The sequence below is a fragment of the Trachypithecus francoisi genome, unplaced genomic scaffold (genome assembly GCF_009764315.1).
Source record: "Trachypithecus francoisi isolate TF-2019V2 unplaced genomic scaffold, Tfra_2.0 Lachesis_group10, whole genome shotgun sequence".
NCBI lineage: Eukaryota > Metazoa > Chordata > Mammalia > Primates > Cercopithecidae > Trachypithecus > Trachypithecus francoisi.
Window position 1 is genome coordinate 129,370,810 of NW_022681455.1, and position 18,264 is coordinate 129,389,073.

Below are 18,264 nucleotides of genomic sequence, written 5' to 3' on the forward strand. Positions count from 1 at the left end.
GATACTGAGGCTGCTTGCCCGGGCCCCACTTGAAGAACCCTGTTGAGGGTGGCACGGCTGGTCACAGGGCACTTCTTCTTTTAAACTGACATTGTTTTCCAAAGAGGCTGTGATCAACAGAGTTTACTGTTCATGAAACTCAGATCGCAGCCAGACGTGTGTCAGTCACAGCCGGTGTCGGCTGCTCCTTTGCACGGACGGTAATGTCCATGCAGGTTTATGTTCGTCAACTGGCCCTTGCTGGGTGGGACTCTGTCTTATCGACACATAAAGCCTACAGAAGGTGCCAACTCGCGTTACAGGGCTGCTCCTGACACGACCAAAATCACCAGGGTGGAATTCACACTCCTCTTACGTAACCATAACAAGTTGTTGGGATCACAGGCACGTACCACCATGCCCTGTTCATTTTTTTGTAGAGACAGGGGTCTTGCTTTGTTGCCCAGGCTGGCCTCAAACTCCTGGAGGAGGTGGTACTCTCACCTTGGCCTCCCAAAGTGCTAGGATTACAGGCGTGAGCCACAGGGCCACGTCTGTGGTACGTCTTCCAAGGACACTAATCCTATCCGATCAGGACCCCACCCTTATAATCTCATTTAACCCTAATTCTCTAAAGGCCCTTTCTGCACACACAGTCACATTGGGGATTAAGGCTTCACATACAAATGTTAGCGGACAGAGCTCGGCCCACAGCATGGAGTCGCACAGCATTTGTCCTTTTGTGATTGGCTTGCTTTCCTTAATATGTTTCCAAGGTTCACCCACGCTGTGGCATGGGTCTGAACTTCACTCTTCTTGATGGCTGACTCACTCCACTGCATGGACAGCCCGCATTTTGTCTGTTCATCAGTTTGTGCACATCTCGCCCCCTTGTTTCCACCCTGGGGATATGGAGGAAGATGGAGTGGGCGAAGTTCTGTGAACCCCAGGACCAGCCACATCGTTGGCAGGGGCCAGTGCAGGATGAAACCGTGGGCCCCTGGTCTTGGGCCCTCCGTCTCTAGAGCAGCTCGCACCGCTGCAGCCCCTGGACGCCCCGGGCTGTGGACGCGCCCGGGGGACGCCGCGCTGAGCAAGACACGGGACAGGTCCCCTTGCTGGCGCTGCTCGCGTTGAACCGCGCGGGGAGCCAGGCAGCCCACGGGAAAGGTAAGAATTGTTAGGCTTTTAATCTAAAGTCGATACCTGAAAAAATAATTCCGGAGCTAAGCATTTAATATCAACATTCAATAAAGCAGGAGATATCAGCCCGACGAAAACCGCTTTAAGTTTTCCGCGTTGATGAACTTGATCATCCCCCAGGGATGAAGAACCAGCCAGCCGAGCCGGAGCCCCATCACGTGACCCGGCGGCCACGGGGAGCCCTGTGCGCAGGCGCGGAGCCGGACTCCCGCTCCGGAGGAGAGAACTCCCCGTGGCGCCTGCGCTGTAGAGGGGTCTCGGCGGGCGCGCGGGCGCCCGGGCGCGCGCCGCGGGGGCGGAGCCGCGCGGAGGCCGGAAGGAAGCTGGAGGGGGCGGGGCGAGGGAGGGAAGCCCGCCGGCCGTAGGACGACCGTCGCGGCCTGATGACGTCGCACAATGGCCGGCCCCCGCGGGTAGTGGAGCCCGTTTGTTCCGCCCGCGTCGAGCCTGGAGCCGGAGCCTGTGAGGAACGGAAGGGCCAAGGGACGTCTTCTCCGCGCCGCTCCGACTTCAGCGGAGCCGTGGCCCCCTCTCCGTCCTAGCGCTGAGGTTAGCGGGGGCCGGGCGGGCGGCGGGAGGCCGGGCCGGCGGCGGCGGGAGGAGGAGGCCGCCGAGGCGGCGGCGGCGGCGGCGGCGGGAGTGAGGCCCGGGACCCTGGCGCGCCTCCGGCCGTGCGGACCCGCCGACCGAAGACTGGTCCTCGGGCCCAGGGAGGGGGACCTTGAGACAGGCACCACCCCGCGTTCCGTCCGTAAGCGGCCCCGCGGTCCTGGGGCGCCCTCGGCGCCTGAGCTCCTCGCGCGCTGCCTCCGCGCCCCGCGGCGGAGTTTATTTTCCTGAAGCTGTCATTTCTCTTCCGGGCCACTCGCGTGGCACATGTGTGCCGCCCGCTAAGGGGCGGTGAGAGGCGCCCAGGTTAACCTCCGGAGTAGGTCAGCCCTTGCTGTTTCTGGGCTCTTCGGAGAACTTTGAGCCCTTCATGAGCCTCCTGGAACTTGCTCCGCAGCTTCAAAGTGTGCACAGGTTGGACGTGGTGATTGCCCCAAGACGCGCGCCGGTCTCTTGGGAGTATGTAACTTCTTTGCCCCTTGGATCAGGAGATCAGAGGTGCTGGGTCCTTTATATGAGTTAACTGCAGCTATAATGCTGGAAGAACCGAAACTTACAGCGTTACTCCTGCCAAAAATTAAGTTTTCCTGACTACTTTATGACAGCTGAGTTTGCCGGTTAGAGTGGCCGTTTTAAATGAGCTTTGTTCCACTAACTCATTTGCAAGAGTAGGTCATTCTTCAGACCCATTTGGGAAAATGGGAGAAGAGAGTGTTTGGCATCTGAAGTACCGTTTGGGGTGTAGCAAGGCCCTCGTCATTTCTCCTGTGAGACTCACCTCCAGCTTGTTGTCTGTAGAGTAGTCCTTTCCCATTCAGTTGTTGAGATTCTCCTGGTGAGCCTTGACCTCGGCTGAATCCCGCTTCCCAGCCTTGGGAGGAGAGTCTTTGCCTGATAATTTTACTATCTAAGGGCAGTGTGGAGCCCAGCCAGCCCTGGAACCAGTCAAATATGTCCCAAAGCCGGAAACTCCTCTCCCGTTTTAGGTGGGACATGCTGAAATGTTATAAGAAAGCTTTGTGGAGTCACTCCAGAAAGCAAACAGGTAAGTTAACCTGTGGCCTAGATCGTGTTTAAAGAGATTTGTATTTTGTCACGGCTACAGAGCATCTCAAGGTGAGTACCTCCTTATCAAGCAGTTTAGTGGTCAAGCTTGGTCATTTTGCGAGTGGGGTCTGTCACCAACATTGATAACTTTCATTTAGATATTGTAAGCCCATGAGGTTATGAGTCAGAATTTTAACCAGATGTTCCAGAACTTGGGTATTCAAATAGGGACTGCTCTGTTGAAAGTAACTGTCCCAAAATGTTGTGCTTGTATTTCATTGGTGGTGCTTTTCCAAAACCTCTTTAGAACTCCTGTTTTGGTAGTAAAAATGTAATTATATGGGAAAATCAGTTTTATTCAGTAGTCACCCTCCAGGTTTGACCAAAAGTTGACTTATGTGGTTGGTAACTTACCTTATCAGGTGAGACTCTGACTTGCAGCACTTATCAGAGACTAGCTTGAGAGGAAGAAGATTTGCCACCACGGAGAACACCAGAAGACTTCTTCAGGCTTGGAAGGTCATTCGAAATGAGAAGGTCCCCAAATGCTCTGCACTTCAGCAGTGCCATTGGAGTCTATGCATCCTCCCAGAGGGACTGCTTGGAAGGGAGGTAGCACCTAGTCTTTATTATTACTATTATTTTTTGAGACGGAGTCTCACTCTGTTGCCCAGGCTGGAGTGCAGTGGCACAATCTCGGCTCACTGCAGCCTCCTCCTCCTGGGCACTTATTTTAAATTCCTTTCTGGTAGGCAACAGGTAGTTCCTCAAGTAATGAGATTTTTGTCACGTATTCAACAAATATTTATCAAGTATCATCTGTCAAATGCAGAAAGCAACAGAGTTGGGATGACGGGCACTTGTTACTTCATTCCTTAGGCAAGCTTACCCATCTGGTAGATCGGAGGACTAAGGATTTAGTTCTAAATCATGCTGAGAATCTTCAGTTATAGAGTGATAGTGTAAGAAGACCAAACTGGCCGGGCGCGGTGGCTCAAGCCTGTAATCCCAGCACTTTGGGAGGCCGAGACGGGCGGATCACGAGGTCAGGAGATCAAGACCATCCTGGCTAACACAGTGAAACCCCGTCTCTACTAAAAAATACAAAAAAACTAGCCGGGCGAGGTGGCGGGCGCCTGTAGTCCCAGCTACTCGGGAGGCTGAGTCAGGAGAATGGCGTGAACCCGGGAGGCGGAGCTTGCAGTGAGCAGAGATCCGGCCACTGCACTCCAGCCTGGGCGAAAGAGCAAGACTCCGTCTCAAAAAAAAGAAGACCAAACTGAGCACAAATTGCAAACATAGGTGTCAGTTGAGACTTGTCTGCTGACACCCCTGTCTATGCTCTTCATTTCATTGTCTACACTTACGAGGCTACGTTTCCTTTCCTGGCACCTTATTATTATTTTTTGAAAGGGAGTCTCACTCTGTTGCCCAGGCTGGAGTGCAGTGGCACGATCTGGGCTCCCCGTAACCTCCTCCTCCTGGATTTGAGTGATTCTGCTGCCTCAGCCTCCTGAGTAGCTGGGACTACAGGCACGTGCCACCATGCCCAGCTAATTTTTGTATTTTTAGTAGAGACAGGATTTCACTGTGTTTTGGCCAAGTTGGTCTCGAACTTCCGACCTCGTGATCCACCCGCCTCAGCCTCCCAAAGTGCTGGGATTACAGGCATGAGCCACCACACCCAGCCAATTGTGTGATTTTTTAAAACTAGTTTGAGGGGACGTTTAGTTTTGCATAAAAGTCAATTTATTTAAGAGATCACTTTGTTTGCAAGGTTGACATTAGACTATAAAACATGAGAATCAGAATTTGTCACATTTCAGGTCTGGGTTCAGCTTGGGGCATCCTACTGGGTACCAGGTGCTCCACTTCGGCAGCTGGGGAGATGTAAACTACCTGCCCTTCTTATGAGGAAGATGTTTATACATTGTCATAAAAACTGTACAAAGAGGCCGGGCGCGGTGGCTCAAGCCTGTAATCCCAGCACTTTAGGAGGCCGAGACGGGCGGATCACAAGGTCAGAAGATCGAGACCATCCTGGCTAACACGGTGAAAGCCTGTCTCTACTAAAAAACACAAAAAACTAGCCGGGCGAGGTGGTGGGTGCCTGTAGTCCCAGCTACTCGGGAGGCTGAGGCAGGAGAATGGCGTAAACCTGGGAGGTGGAACTTATAGTGAGCTGAGATCCGGCCACTGCACTCCAGCCTGGGTGACAGAGCGAGACTCTGTCTCAAAAAAAAAAAATTGTACAAAGATAGTATAGGATGTTACTAATGTCATTAGCTAGGCAAGAGAGAGAATTGCCAGTTTGCCACTGGTGGCTTACTGCTACAACCCCACATGCACTCTGATTCTTGAACAGTGAGAACGTAGAGGCCTTAGCGACCCTGGTGCTTTTCATCCTTGCTTTTGTTGCCTTGGACTGCAGAAATGCTCTGTGCAGCAAGCGCTCCTGTGATACTGTTTGGGGAGCGACTCCTTGACTTTTCCGTTTTTGGCAGTGTATACCAGTTTAGGACTACCTTTGATTAAAAAAAAGACGGTCTCGGCCGGGCGCGGTGGCTCAAGGCTGTAATCCCAGCACTTTGGGAGGCCGAGACGGGTGGATCACGAGGTCAGGAGATCGAGACCATCCTGGCGAACACGGTGAAGCCCCGTCTCTACTAAAAAATACAAAAAACTAGCCGGGCGAGGTAGCGGGCGCCTGTAGTCCCAGCTACTTGGGAGGCTGAGGCAGGAGAATGGCGTAAACCCGAGAGGCGGAGCTTGCAGTGAGCTGAGATCCGGCCACTGCACTCCAGCCAGGGCGACAGAGCAAGACTCCGTCTCAAAAAAAAAAAAAAAAAGACGGTCTCACCGTGTTATCCAGGCTGGACTCGAACTCTTGGGTTCAACTGATCCTCCCACCTCAGCCACCCAAGTAGCTGGGATTACAGGCACTTGCCACCACTCCTGGCTTAGGACTGACTTTTTAATAATTCCTCCCAGTTGTCCTGCCTGTGTATAGTAACTGAGTAGTGTAGTTAGAAAACCGAAAAGTGAATCATTTTCAGAACTGTCTGCTTTCAAGTGACTTAGAATAGATTGGTTCGTTTGTAAATCTATGTTATTGCTAATCATTTAGGGTTTTTTTGAGAGGAAGTCTTGCTCTGTTGCCCAGGCTGGAGTGCAATGGCGTGATCTCGGCTCACTGCAGCCTCCGCCCCCAGAGTTCAAACAATTCTGCCTCAGCCTCCTGAGTAGCTGGGATTACAGGTGCCCGCCACCACGCCTGGCTGTTTTTTTGTATTTTTAGTAGAGACAAGGTTTCACCATGTTGACCAGGCTTGTCCTGAACTCCTGACCTCAGGTGATCCACCCGCCTCAGCCTTCCAAAGTGCTGGAATTACAGCCGTGAGCCACCACCCCTGGCCCATTTAGTTTTTATGAAGTGATGAATGATTTGGGTTTTCTTTTGAGATGGGGTCTCGCTTAGCACCAACTAGGCTGGAGTGCAGTGGTGTGATCTCGGCTCACTGCAACCACTGTCTCCCAAGTTCAGGCAATTCTGCCGTCTCAGCCTCCCAAGTAGCTTGAATTACAGGCACCTACCATCATAACCGGCTAATTTTTATATTTTAGTAGAGACCGAGTTTCACCATGTTGGCCAGGCTGGTCTTGAACTCCTGACCTCAGGTGATCCACCTGCCTTGGCCTCCCAAAGTGCTAGTATTACAGGCGTGAGCCACCACGCCTGGCCAGATTTGTGGTTTGTTTGGCGTTTTGGTTTTTGAGACAGGGTCTTGTGTCACCCAGGCTGAAGTGCAGCCTCAGCCTCCTAGGCTCAAGTGATCCTCCCTCCTCAGCCTTCTAAGTTAAGCTGGGATGACAGGTGCCCTACCACGCCCAGCTAATTTTTGTATTTTTTGTAGAGACCGGGTTTTGTTATGTTGCCCAAGCTGGTCTAGAACTCCTGGACTCAAGTAATCCGCCCACCTCAGCTTCCCAAAGTGCTGGGATTACAGGCATGAGCTACCGCACCTGGCCAATTTGTTCTAATGTGTCTCTTTTTTTTTTTTTTTTTGGCAGAATCTCGCTCTGTCACCCAGGCTGGAGTTCAGTGGCACGATCTCGGCTCACTGCAAGCTCTGTCTCCTGGGTTCACGCTATTCTCCCGCCTCAACCTCCCAAGTAGCTGGTACTACAGGCACCCGCCACCATGCCTGGCTAATTTTATTTTTGTATATTTAGTAGAGACGGGGTTTCACTGTGTTAGCCAGGATGGTCTCAGTCTCCTGACCTCGTGATGTGCCCACCTCAGCCCTGCAAAGTGCTGGAATTATAGGCATGAGCCACCGCGCCCGGCATCTAATGTGTACTTAATCTTAATGATTTCCACTAACAGCAAAAAAAAAAAAAAAGTTTAACTGTGGGTTTAGATAGCGACTCTTGATACTGTGTATCTTTAAACAGGTTGTATTAAAAGTATAAAATTTAAAAGATGCATATTTTTATCTTTAGTGTATACAGTTCTTTGAGACACAAGACATATAAATGTGTATGTGTATGACTTGCTGCCTCCGTGGTTATCTTGAGATGAGTAATCTGTTTCCAGGCCATGCTGAGATGCCAAGCAGTGTGACTGTGACATGCGTTATTTTAACAGCCTCACAGACTGAAGAGTCGGGTGGCCACTGACCTGGCACTGTCCCTGCCGCTCCACACACACTCGGTGGTGACCGGCTGCCCTGGGGGTGGTGGTGTGGCAAGTGTTTGCCAGGCTAGTGTTGCTGTTCGACACCTTCCTGCCCGTCTTACACTGTCCACTTTTAAGCATTGGTAGCAGTGTACTTTCTACGAGTTTTTAAGGTGGGAAACTAGAAAATACTCACTTTGTAATTAAATCTGGATTAGTAAAAATAGGAATGAAATCTGAAGTGACCCTGTCTTTTTTTTTTTTTTTTGATACAGAGTCTCGCTCTGTTGCCCAGGCTAGAGTGCAGTGGCGTGATCTCGGCTCACTGCAAGCTCCACCTCCCGGGTTCACGCCATTCTTCTGCCTCAGCCTCCTGAGTAGCTGGGACTACAGGTGCCTGCCACCAAGCCCAGCTAATTTTTTTTGTATTTTTAGTAGAGACGGGGTTTCACCATGTTAGCCAGGATGGTTTCGATCTCCTGACCTCGTGGTCCACCCGTCTCGGCCTCCCAAAGTGCTGGGATTACAGGCGTGAGCCACCGTGCCTGGCCCTTTTTTTTGTTTTTTGAGTTTTTTTTGGAGATTGGTCTCACTCTGCTGCGCAGGCTGAAGCGCAGTGGCACAGTCTTAGCTCACTGCAGCCTCCACCTCCTGGGCTTAAGCGATCCTCCTGCGTCAGACTCCCAAGTAGCTGGAAATACAGGCACGTACCACCACACCCTGTAAATTTTAGTATGTTTTTTATAGAGACAGGGTCTCACCATGTTGCCCAGGCTGGTCTCGAACTCCTGGGCTCACATGATCTTCCCGTTGCAACCTCCCAAAGTGCTGGGATTATAGATGCGAGCCACCGTACCTGACCAGCCTCGTCTTTTGCATATACACAGTATGTAAAAGTGTAAAGTTTCCTGGCAGAGTTCATTTCTACAACAGCTACTCGTATGGGAAGAGGGGTTCTCACCTTAGGTGTGTGAGTTGCTGAGCAGGTGAACACAGCCCTCTCAACACGTGCTGGAGGGTGCCAGTGAACACGCAGGCAGGGCTCTGAGCCTGCATTGCTAAGGGCAGCCAAGGGATTCTGGGAGTCCATCAGAGGCCGGCCTTTGAGAAATGTGTTCAGTAACAGAAAAGGCTCCAGACTTGGAAACTGCCAAAGGGTGGCCCAGGTTCCTGCTTCAGGATGACTCCAGAAAAATGGTGAGACCTGGGCCTGCAGTTTTGCTGCCTCGTTCTATGATACAGTTTACCTTGAATTTCAAAAGTTAATACTCTTAAGAATTGAAACAGCTGGCCGGGCGCGGTGGCTCAAGCCTGTCATCCCAGCACTTTGGGAGGCCGAGACGGGCGGATCACGAGGTCAGGAGATCGAGACCATCCTGGCTAACACGGTCAAACCCCGTCTCTACTAAAAAATACAAAAAACTAGCCAGGCGAGGTGGCAGCGCCTGTAGTCCCAGCTACTCGGGAGGCTGAGGCAGGAGAATGGCGTAAACCTGGGAGGCGGAGCTTGCAGTGAGCTGAGATCACGCCACTGCACTCCAGCCTGGGCGACAGAGCAAGACTCCGTCTCAAAAACAAAACAAAACAAAACAAAAAAGAATTGAAACAGCTGTCCTTTGCAGTCCGTATCTTGTTGCTCACTTTCTGTTAACTTGTGTGGGCTGCCCTTGAATGGGGAAGGACTAGGCCGGGCTGTGTCCTATTCTGCCACATCTCATTTTGCCCAGTTGCTAAAAACGGGAGGCACTTAACGCCCAGCTTAGCTGAGCAGAGTCTAGCCTTGTGGAGTGGAGTTATGGCTTGTCTTTCTCTGCAGAGTGGAGTGTGGGATTTGGGGCAGAGCCGTGTGGGGCCAAGCAAGGTGGAAGTCCTGCTTCTTCAGGCCGGGAAAGTGGGGACAAGGTTTGTTTTCCATTTTGCTAAAGGCTATCAATCTGTATTCTCTCTTTTGCAGAACCGTGGGTACCGATGGATGTGGCCGAGAGCCCTGAACGGGATCCTCGCTCTCCGGAGGATGAAGAGCAGCCACAGGGGTTCTCGGACGATGACATTCTGAGGGACAGCGGGTCCGATCAGGATTTGGACGGGGCGGGGGTGAGGGCTTCGGATCTGGAGGATGAGGAGAGTGCCGCCAGGGGGCTGAGCCAGGAGGAGGAAGATAACCACTCCGACGAGGACCGGGCGAGTGAGCCTAAATCCCAAGAGCAGGACTCGGAGGTGAATGAGCTGAGCCGGGGCCCGACCAGCCCCCCCTGCGAGGAGGAGGGGGACGACGGGGAGGAAGACAGGACCAGCGACCTTAGGGACGAGGCCTCCTCAGTCACCAGGGAGCTGGACGAGCATGAGCTGGACTACGACGAGGAGGTCCCCGAGGAGCCAGCTCCCGCCGTCCAGGAGGACGAGGCCGAGAAAGCGGGGGCTGAGGATGAGGAGGAGAAGGGCGAAGGCGCTCCCAGGGAGGAGGGGAAGGCTGGTGTTCAGAGTGTGGGAGAAAAGGAATCCCCAGAGGCTGCCAAGGAGAAAAAGAAAGAGGACGATGATGGAGAGATCGATGACGGGGAAATAGACGTGAGTATGATGGGGCAGAGCGTCACAGGGCGTCCTCCTCAATTCCTGACACAGGCCAGTGCCGGGAAGGAGAGAGACTGTGTGGGACTGACTTAGTGATTTTGTTACTTGGGATGGTGCAGGAGAATGAGAGGCTTGTTTTGGGGTCACTCCCATAGTGATTGGAAAGGAAAAATGAAAATCGAGAAAGAATTGGAAATCAAGAATGAAAATAGGCAGCTCCAGAAGCTGCCAGCAGGGTTTCCATGGCCCTCGGCCGGCCAGCTGGTGGGATTGTTTGGGTTGTAGTAAAAGACCTAGCACCCAGTTTTTTTAGGTTCTAGGAGTGAAGGGATAATGTCTTCCCTTGTCTTCGCCATCTTCAAGTGATACTCGAGTTAGCACTCAACCAGAAACTGCGTGGGTTTCCACTCTTGTCAGGTTTTTGGTGTGAAAAGAATGAGGAAAGTTTCCATCTGATTTTGGATGTTCTTCTAGGCATTCTTACGCTGGCCCTAGAGCCTGACCTCTGGAGAGGGCACCAGCTGGGCCAGGCCTCTTTGGAGGTATCCCTGAAAAGACCATGGTGGGCACCTCAACTTCTGACAAAGTCAGCACACTTTTTTGTATGTTAAATTAATGTGGCCTTCAGGTTGAGGGGAAGGTAGTACTATCTGTGATCCTAGATCTGGGTAGGTGGGGTTTTCTTGGCAGTTGATGCCATTGGAAAAATTATGAGTGTTTCTGGAGAAGCAGCCCAAAGTCCTCCTGAGTGATACTTTCCAGAGCTATTGAACTCAAAGGAGCTGAGCAAGGGACAGAGCAGTTGAACTGAATTGGGTTGTGTTGTTTTGTTGTTGTTGTTGTTTTTGAAGGATCCCAGGGAAGGGGGTTCTGCTTATTGGGAGTCATTACAGTGAAAAGGTGTCTGCAGAGAGTATCTCTCTGATCTCATGGTCTGGGTTGAGGCAGGTAGAGGTTGCCAGTTAGATGTGTAACCACCAGTTTGCCTTGAGTGCAACGCTGCTTTTCTTTTTTTTTTTTTTTTTTTTTTTTTTTTGAGACAGAGTCTACTCTGTAACCCAGGCTGGAGTGCAGTGACGCCATCTCAGCTCAGTATACCCTCTGCCCCCGAGGTTCAGGCAATTATCCTGCCTCACTCTGCTGAGTAGCTGGGATTGCAGGCACCTGCCACTACTGGCTAATTTTTGTATTTTTAGTAGAGATGGGGTGTCGCCATGTTGGCTAGGCTTGTTTCAAACTCCTGACCTCAGGTGATCCGGCTGTCCCAGCCTCCCACAGTGCTGGGATCACAGGTGTGAGGCACCGCGCCCGGCAAGTGCCATGCTTCTCCAGTAGCATGTTGGTGTGCGTGCTCTCAGTCCACGTTTGGATGTGACTTTTTGGCCATAGCTGATAGCTGTGATAGTGCTCAGTAATGTATAGGGTTTGAAGTATTGCTCATCTAACTTTATGGGATGCGTGTGTGCCTACAAGCTTAGAGTTTAGATGTTTCATTTTTGCACAACTAAGTGTAGAAGGTGGTCTACTCAGCTAGTGCTTTTTTTTTTTTTTTTTCAAGAGGAGAGCTACCCTAGGGCTGGCAGAGGAAAAGGAGACACAGTGAGATTCAAGTTCATCAATTTGGGTAAACTGGTTGGGTTGAGGATGCCCATGAGTTTGAGTTTTTGGTGTCCTGGGGTAATAGCCCTGTCTGCACACCACCACTGGGAGTGCAGCAGGCCCTGCACCCAGGGCTCTGGCATGCTCCATTTCCTCTTAAGAGGACTGGCTGTGGACCCTTAAGTCTTGGGGGAGATTCATCAGACAGGTCAAGGGTCCCCGTAGTGGTCCTGAAACGCCATGTCTGCGGGGCATGCTGTGACTTCTCAATGGTGCACCATGTGTGCGGACGGTGCGGTAGATGGGCTGAGCCCAGCTGGCCTAGAGAAGGGCCCTGGCTGCCAAGGGCCTGGATGTGCTGATTTTCCCTAGATACAGCGCATGGAAGAAAAACGCCGTTTGCCATTTTTGCCCACCTAGACCCTGCCTGCCCTGCTTGGCAGCATCTTGTGAGGGGACCCACAGTTGAAAACGGGGTGCTGCTACGGAAACCCCAGCACAGCTCCCTCAGCAACCGGGGAGGCAGGTTTCTTCCCACAGCACAGACTGCCTCCGGGGCCCCGCATTCCCCACAGGTCTGTGCTCCTGGACACCAGCACAAGTGGACCTTGCTGTGCCACATGCTGAGTGTGACTGGGCAGAGCAGCGTGCGCCCCTGCTGTGGGGGCAGCAGGCCTCTAACCAACATGGGCAGTGCTGCGAGCGCTGGTTCAGCCCCGTGAGAGCACATTTGGCTGCAGGCCCCTGGGTTGCTTGCCCCAGGGGCTCCTGTAGCCTCCTCTTGTTCCCACGCCCAGCGGTGTCTCAGGCTCCTCCATCCTTTGTGTGTCAACCTCAGCATTTGAGTAGGCTGTTTCTCTGTTGCCCCTGCCTGTCCTTCGTGGCACAGGTTCGTGTGTGCGTGTGTGTGTGTGTGTATCTATCTACCTGCTGCTTCCCCTACTCCCAAGAACATGTTTCCTAAGACTGGGGGCTACCTGGCGAGTTCCCCTGTCTCCCTGGGGCCTTAGTTAGCAGCTAGTCAGTGGAGGAATCCCACTTGCCCGGGGCACATTGAAGGTGAGAGCCTTTGTCATGTGAAGTGGCAGTGAGTGGAAAGTCACTCTCAGGAGCCCGTCACAGATGGAAGGGAGTTCACGTGAGCAGCATCAGCCTCCCCCCGTGGGAAGGACCCAGCAGAGGTACGCGCCACGCCATCCTGTGCATGAAGAGCTGCCACTCCGGCTCCTTCCAGCTTTTTCCCCCTCTTGGGCCCAGTTCCAAGCCTGTCATCCACTCTTGTATCTCTTTTGCATCTCCACCAAGCACACCTCCTGTGCCTGCCTCTCTTTCTCGGAGGCCCTGCTGCATTCCTGCACCGCGTCCTCCTCCCTTCCCTGTCTCTGGCTGCGTTTCTCTGATGGACTGGGAGCCCTGGGGTGCGCTGTCGGCTTCCCACCAGGCCTTTGGCTAAGTCCCCTTTCCTTTCAGTCCCTGGAAAGCAGCCTCTGTGTGTGGTGGAAAGTGTCTTTCTAGAAGGCATGTTTCTCGTTGCCTTCAAGCAGAGTCCTGGTGTCAGGCCAGCTGCCCGGATGTTTCTCTGTGGAAGAGATGTGCTCTTTGGTCTGTACGTTCGCAAATGGGTGTTTCGGAGGCCTTATAGCATTCCAGATCCCAGCAGGATCTTACCAGCCCAGTTGGGAGGGGGCTGCTCTGCCCAGAGGCTCTCGTGGCCTGCCCCTTGGCACCCTGGTTGACTGGATGCCAGGAACAACTGAGTGGCAACGTCTAGAGAGCCATTTGATTCAGCATTCTCTTCTTTTTTTCTTAATTTTGTAACTTAATTTTTATTGCTTTTAATTTAAAAAATAGAGATGGGATCTCACTGTGTTGCCCAGTCTGGTCTTGAACTCTTGACCTCAAGTGATCCGCCCACCTGGGCCTCCCAAAGTGCCAAGCCACTGCCCTGGCCTGATTTATCATTCCTTTTCAGAAGCGCTTTCTCCTCTCTTGGCACATGTCCCTTTTAGATTTTGGGTCACTGGTACAGGTGAACTGATTCTGGGGTACACTTTCCTTGATTGGGACATCAATTTGTACAATAAGCCCTTGAAATTCATTGTCTCAACCACATAGCTTGTGCCTAACGCCTTGAATCTGTGTTTGGTGTGCTGCCAGAACACCCTCGGATACAAGTATCTTCTAGAAGTGCCACTGGCCCACGTCGTGGGGAGAAAAGTTTCTAGGACCAGCTGTTGGCAGCACCTGGCTCATTTGTGGTGTGGGTGAGGGTGTCCCTGACGCCAGCTTACCTTCAGTCACTGATCTCTTACCTGTTCGGAAAGCGGCATGGAAGACAGCCGGGTGCAGCAGGCCTTGTGTTTCTGCTCCTGCCATCCCCCTGAAGAGTGTGTGGAGCCCACCCTGACACACTTGTGCCACGTGGCAGCCTCTCTTTTCTTTCTCCTGCACGTCTAGTCCCTCCCCAGAACCACCTTTCCTGCTGGGAGATGACAAGCTCCTTCCAGCCTGGGGGGCTCTCATTTGCCGTTACAGTTTAGAGGCCTGGCCTGGGTCTGTCCACCCGCTCTTGTGCTCACTCCGTGCTCTGTGTTTATACCTGACTTATCATTTGGTTAGAGACGTTCCGTCACCTGGAGCACACTGGCCCTTGGAAAGGGTAGGCTGCCCATTTTATTCCATTCTCCTCTTATTGAGGACCCCTACATTTGTAGGGTGGCCTCCCAGCCAGCCAGCAGCACAGTGGACCACGTCCCGAGTGGTGGGCCACATGACTCCTGTCATCATTGGTAGCTCTCAGTCCACCTTTTGGAGCATTTTCTGTGCACATGGTCTTTAGTATTTTATCCTGTTCAAATAATCCACCTTTCCTTTTTTTTTTCTTTTTTTTTTTTTTTTCCGAGACAGAGTCTTGCTCTGTTGCCCAGGTTGGAGTGCAGTGGTGCAATCTTGGCTCACTGCAACCTCCGCCTCGTGGGTTCAAGCAATTCACCTGCCTCAACCTCCCAAGTAGCTGGGATCACAGGCACCTGCCACCGCGCCCAGCTGATTTTTGTATTTTTAGTAGAGACAGGGTTTCACTGTCTTGGCCAGGCTGGTCTTGACCTCCTGACCTTGTGATCCACCTGCCTTTTATGTCTGGATCCATGAGCTCTTCTGCAGAAGAGCTGCTCCAGCGAGCCTCATGGCTGTGGGTTTCCACTCCAAGTGGGGTTCTCTTCTGTGTCACTGATAAGGTGCCAAGCGCACCCATTCTATTGCCAAAGCCCAGGAAGCAGCGGCCTGTACCACACTTGGGACAAGGCCCTGTAGCATCAGCAGTAGGCTCAGAGGCCTTCTGTGCCTCTTAGTGTGGTTAGTGTTCTGCATAGAAACGTGAAAACGCGCAGGCCACCGTTCTTACAGCGCTGAGGCCTCAGGAACTCTGAGAACTGAAACCTTTTCCTCACCTGGTAGCAGACCTGACCCAAGCTGACGTGAGGCTGCTCATAGCTTCGTGCCTCCCCTCTTGTGGGAGGGGTCCCGAGACTTCGGCACGGAATTGCTGTGTACCTCCCAGTCTACCGTTTTAGATCCAGAAATATTAGCCAGAGTATTTCTGAATTCTCGGAAGACACCTGACCCCACAGGTTTCAGATAAGGAATGATAGACCTGTATTTTCACCCCCATCCTACAGACAAGACGCCCAGGATTCAGGAGGTTATAGTTGGCCTGAGTGGCCGTGCCAGGTTGTGCCCAGGGCCCGCTGCTCGGCTTCCTCTGGCACAGCAGCTCCACGCAGTGGCCCCCTTTCCTTATCTGCCTTTGTACAGAAGCTCCAGTGTGAAATAACTGTTTCCTTGTTGTGTAAGTAATACATGTTCACAGGGTTCTTTTCTTTCTATCTAAGAAAGGAAAATAAAAGGCTGCACAAAGAAGAAAGCAAAAATCACCTGTGTCATTGCTCCAAGTTAATCCTGTTGAGCACATTACCAGTGAGGTGTTTCCTTTGAAATGGAGGACTCATGCGCACTTGCAGAGCGCTTGCTGCTCCTGCTTTCAGCACGGTGCGCGTGGCCTCTCGGTGCAGCATTCTCCTTCAGCCCACAGCAGCCTGCTCTGGGGCACCTGCCCCATTGTGTGGAGGGGAATGCGAGCTTTGCAGATCAGGTGACCTGTCCACACTCACAGTCACGACAGCCTGGACCTAGGATTTGAATCTGGGCCTTCTCCCCCACTGCATGGGAATTTTATAAAGGCTTTTAAAATTGGAGTGGATGATACACTCAGCCTGGTGTCCTTTATCCACATGTGTATTTCCCCTGCGGTGAGGAAGCACCAGCAGGAGTGTGCCAGGATGGAGACCCAACCTCAGATGGGTGCGCTAAGGCCTGTGTGCCTCCTTACTCTCACCCTCAGCATCCACGTCAGCTTGGCCTGTCCCAGGTGGTATGTGCTGAGCGCCCCATGGGCACCATCCATTTTTAAGCCAGTTTGCAGCTAGCTGGTCCACTCGGGCCCCTCCTTGTCCTCTGCTTCCTACTTTCAGTGGCTCGAGTCACATAAGCAGAAGGCCATCAGCATGAGGCTGAGGGCCTGCATGCCACACACTCGGTGTGACAGTCGCAGATCACTTAAGCTCTGGGTCCCTGTCTTGAGTTTTCTTTGCATGATACTTATAACTTGTTTTAATTATCCATTATTTAGTGATTTCTTTCTTTATTTTGGGAGGTTGAGTATTTTGTTATTTACACATGTAGAGTAAGAATAAAAATTGGGCACGGAGGCCAGATGTGTTGGCTCACACCTTTAATCCCAGCACTTTGGGAGGCCAAGGTGGGCAGATCACCTGACGTCAGGAGTTCAAGACCAGCCTGGCCAACGTGGCAAAACCCAGTCTCTACTAAAAATAACAAAAATAGCCAGGCGTGATGTCGGGCACCTGTAATCCCAGCTACTCAGGAGGCTGAGGCAGGAGAATCGCTTGAACCTGGGAGATAGATGTTGCAGTGAGAGCCGAGATCATGCCACCGCACTGCACTCCAGCCTGGGTGACAGAGCAGGACTCTGTCTCCAAAAAAAAAAAAAAAAAAGGCATGGTAATCATCCATTATTTAAAAGACCATTGTGTTAATGGTGGTTAGTTGAAAATTCACAATTATTATATTGCTGAGTGATTGATGGATTATTTTTGTTTGTTTAAATAAAAGAGGGGCCATAAGCCCAGCACACCAGTATGTACAGCCCCTGGTTCTTGCAGGTGTAGAGGCTGGATGACTGGGGTCAGTGTGTAGACGCTAGTCTGTGTTCCTTGGGTTGAAATGATGTCTTGTGCCTTCACTATGCAACTGTAGTCTGTTCCCTGATCACTTGTAGTAGCTACAGGGTCCTTCCTCCAATCTTAACATGGTTACATTGTTCTCCTTTTTTGCTTCTGTGAATGTTAATGGTTACATCTTTGCAGAAACACATCTGGTCTAGTTTGTTTGCTATTCATCCTGATGGAGGAAAGCCCTTCTCACCGCCTCTTGACTCCTACACACTCACTTCCAAGTGAGACAGGAAGATTAGAATGGATTTGAACTTTCCAAACGAGTTTTGTTTTTCTCATGAGAACAAAGAATGTGTTCTAAACTTAGATTTGATCTTATGTAGAATACCACGTTAAGATTTCAAGGCAGTGCTCATTACTGTAAGAATAGTAGTAAAAAGGCCGGGCGCGGTGGCTCAAGCCTGTAATCCCAGCACTTTGGGAGGCCGAGACGGGCGGATCACGAGGTCAGGAGATCGAGACCATCCTGGCTAAAACGGTGAAACCCCGTCTCTACTAAACCCCGTCTCTACTAAAAAATACAAAAAATTAGCCGGGCGAGATGGCAGTCGCCTGTAGTCCCAGCTACTCGGGAGGCTGAGGCAGGAGAATGGTGTGAACCCGGGAGGCGGAGCTTGCAGTTAGCTGAGATCCGGCCACAGCACTCCAGCCCCGGCAGCAGAGCGAGACTCCGTCTCAAAAAAAAAAAAAAAAAAAAAAGAATAGTAGTAAAAAGAAGACACAGGCCGGGCGCGGTGGCTCACGCCTGTAATCCCAGCACTTTGGGAGGCCGAGACGGGCGGATCACGAGGTCAGGAGATCGAGACCATCCTGGCTAACACAGTGAAACCCCGTCTCTACTAAAATATACAAAAACTAGCCGGGCGAGGTGGCGGGCGCCTGTAGTCCCAGCTACTCGGGAGGCTGAGGCAGGAGAATGGCGTAAACCCGGGAGGCGGAGCTTGCAGTGAGCCGAGATTCGGCCACTGCACACTCCAGCCTGGGTGACAGAGCGAGACTCTGTCTCAAAAAAAAAAAAAAAAAAAAAAAAGACACAAACCAAAAGACTGCAGAAGAGAGACATCCTGACACTTGGCATAAATTAAACATGCCTTCTCTGATCATTTCTTTTTTTAAATTGGTTATATTTGATCATTTCTTTAAAAAATGATTCTCCTGGATCACTTAAGGGATATAACCCTCAGGAATCTGTTCTTTTCCTTATAAAATACTTTTTAATAACCAAGTATCTTTGAGCCAAAAAGTGTTGCAAATATTTTAGCTGTA

General features: G+C 51.6%; 1 protein-coding gene across 9 annotated transcripts in view; it reads left to right on the top strand.

Moving 5' to 3' along the window:
• The first annotated feature begins 1,531 nt into the window (after positions 1–1,531).
• The window catches only part of ZC3H18 (zinc finger CCCH-type containing 18), a 68,313-nt gene continuing 51,580 nt past the window's right edge, over positions 1,532–18,264 (top strand). For 4 of the 9 annotated variants that reach the window (XM_033219316.1, XM_033219319.1, XM_033219321.1 and 1 more), the window contains exons 1-2: positions 1,532–1,731; positions 9,471–10,084. In XM_033219316.1, the coding sequence (XP_033075207.1) occupies positions 9,485–10,084 (600 nt within the window). In that variant the 5' untranslated portion in view covers positions 1,532–1,731; positions 9,471–9,484. Of the gene's footprint in view, positions 1,732–2,777; positions 2,837–8,279; positions 8,714–9,470; positions 10,085–18,264 lie in introns of those variants that run through there. The other 5 variants (XM_033219313.1, XM_033219314.1, XM_033219318.1 and 2 more) reach the window with 3 other exon arrangements.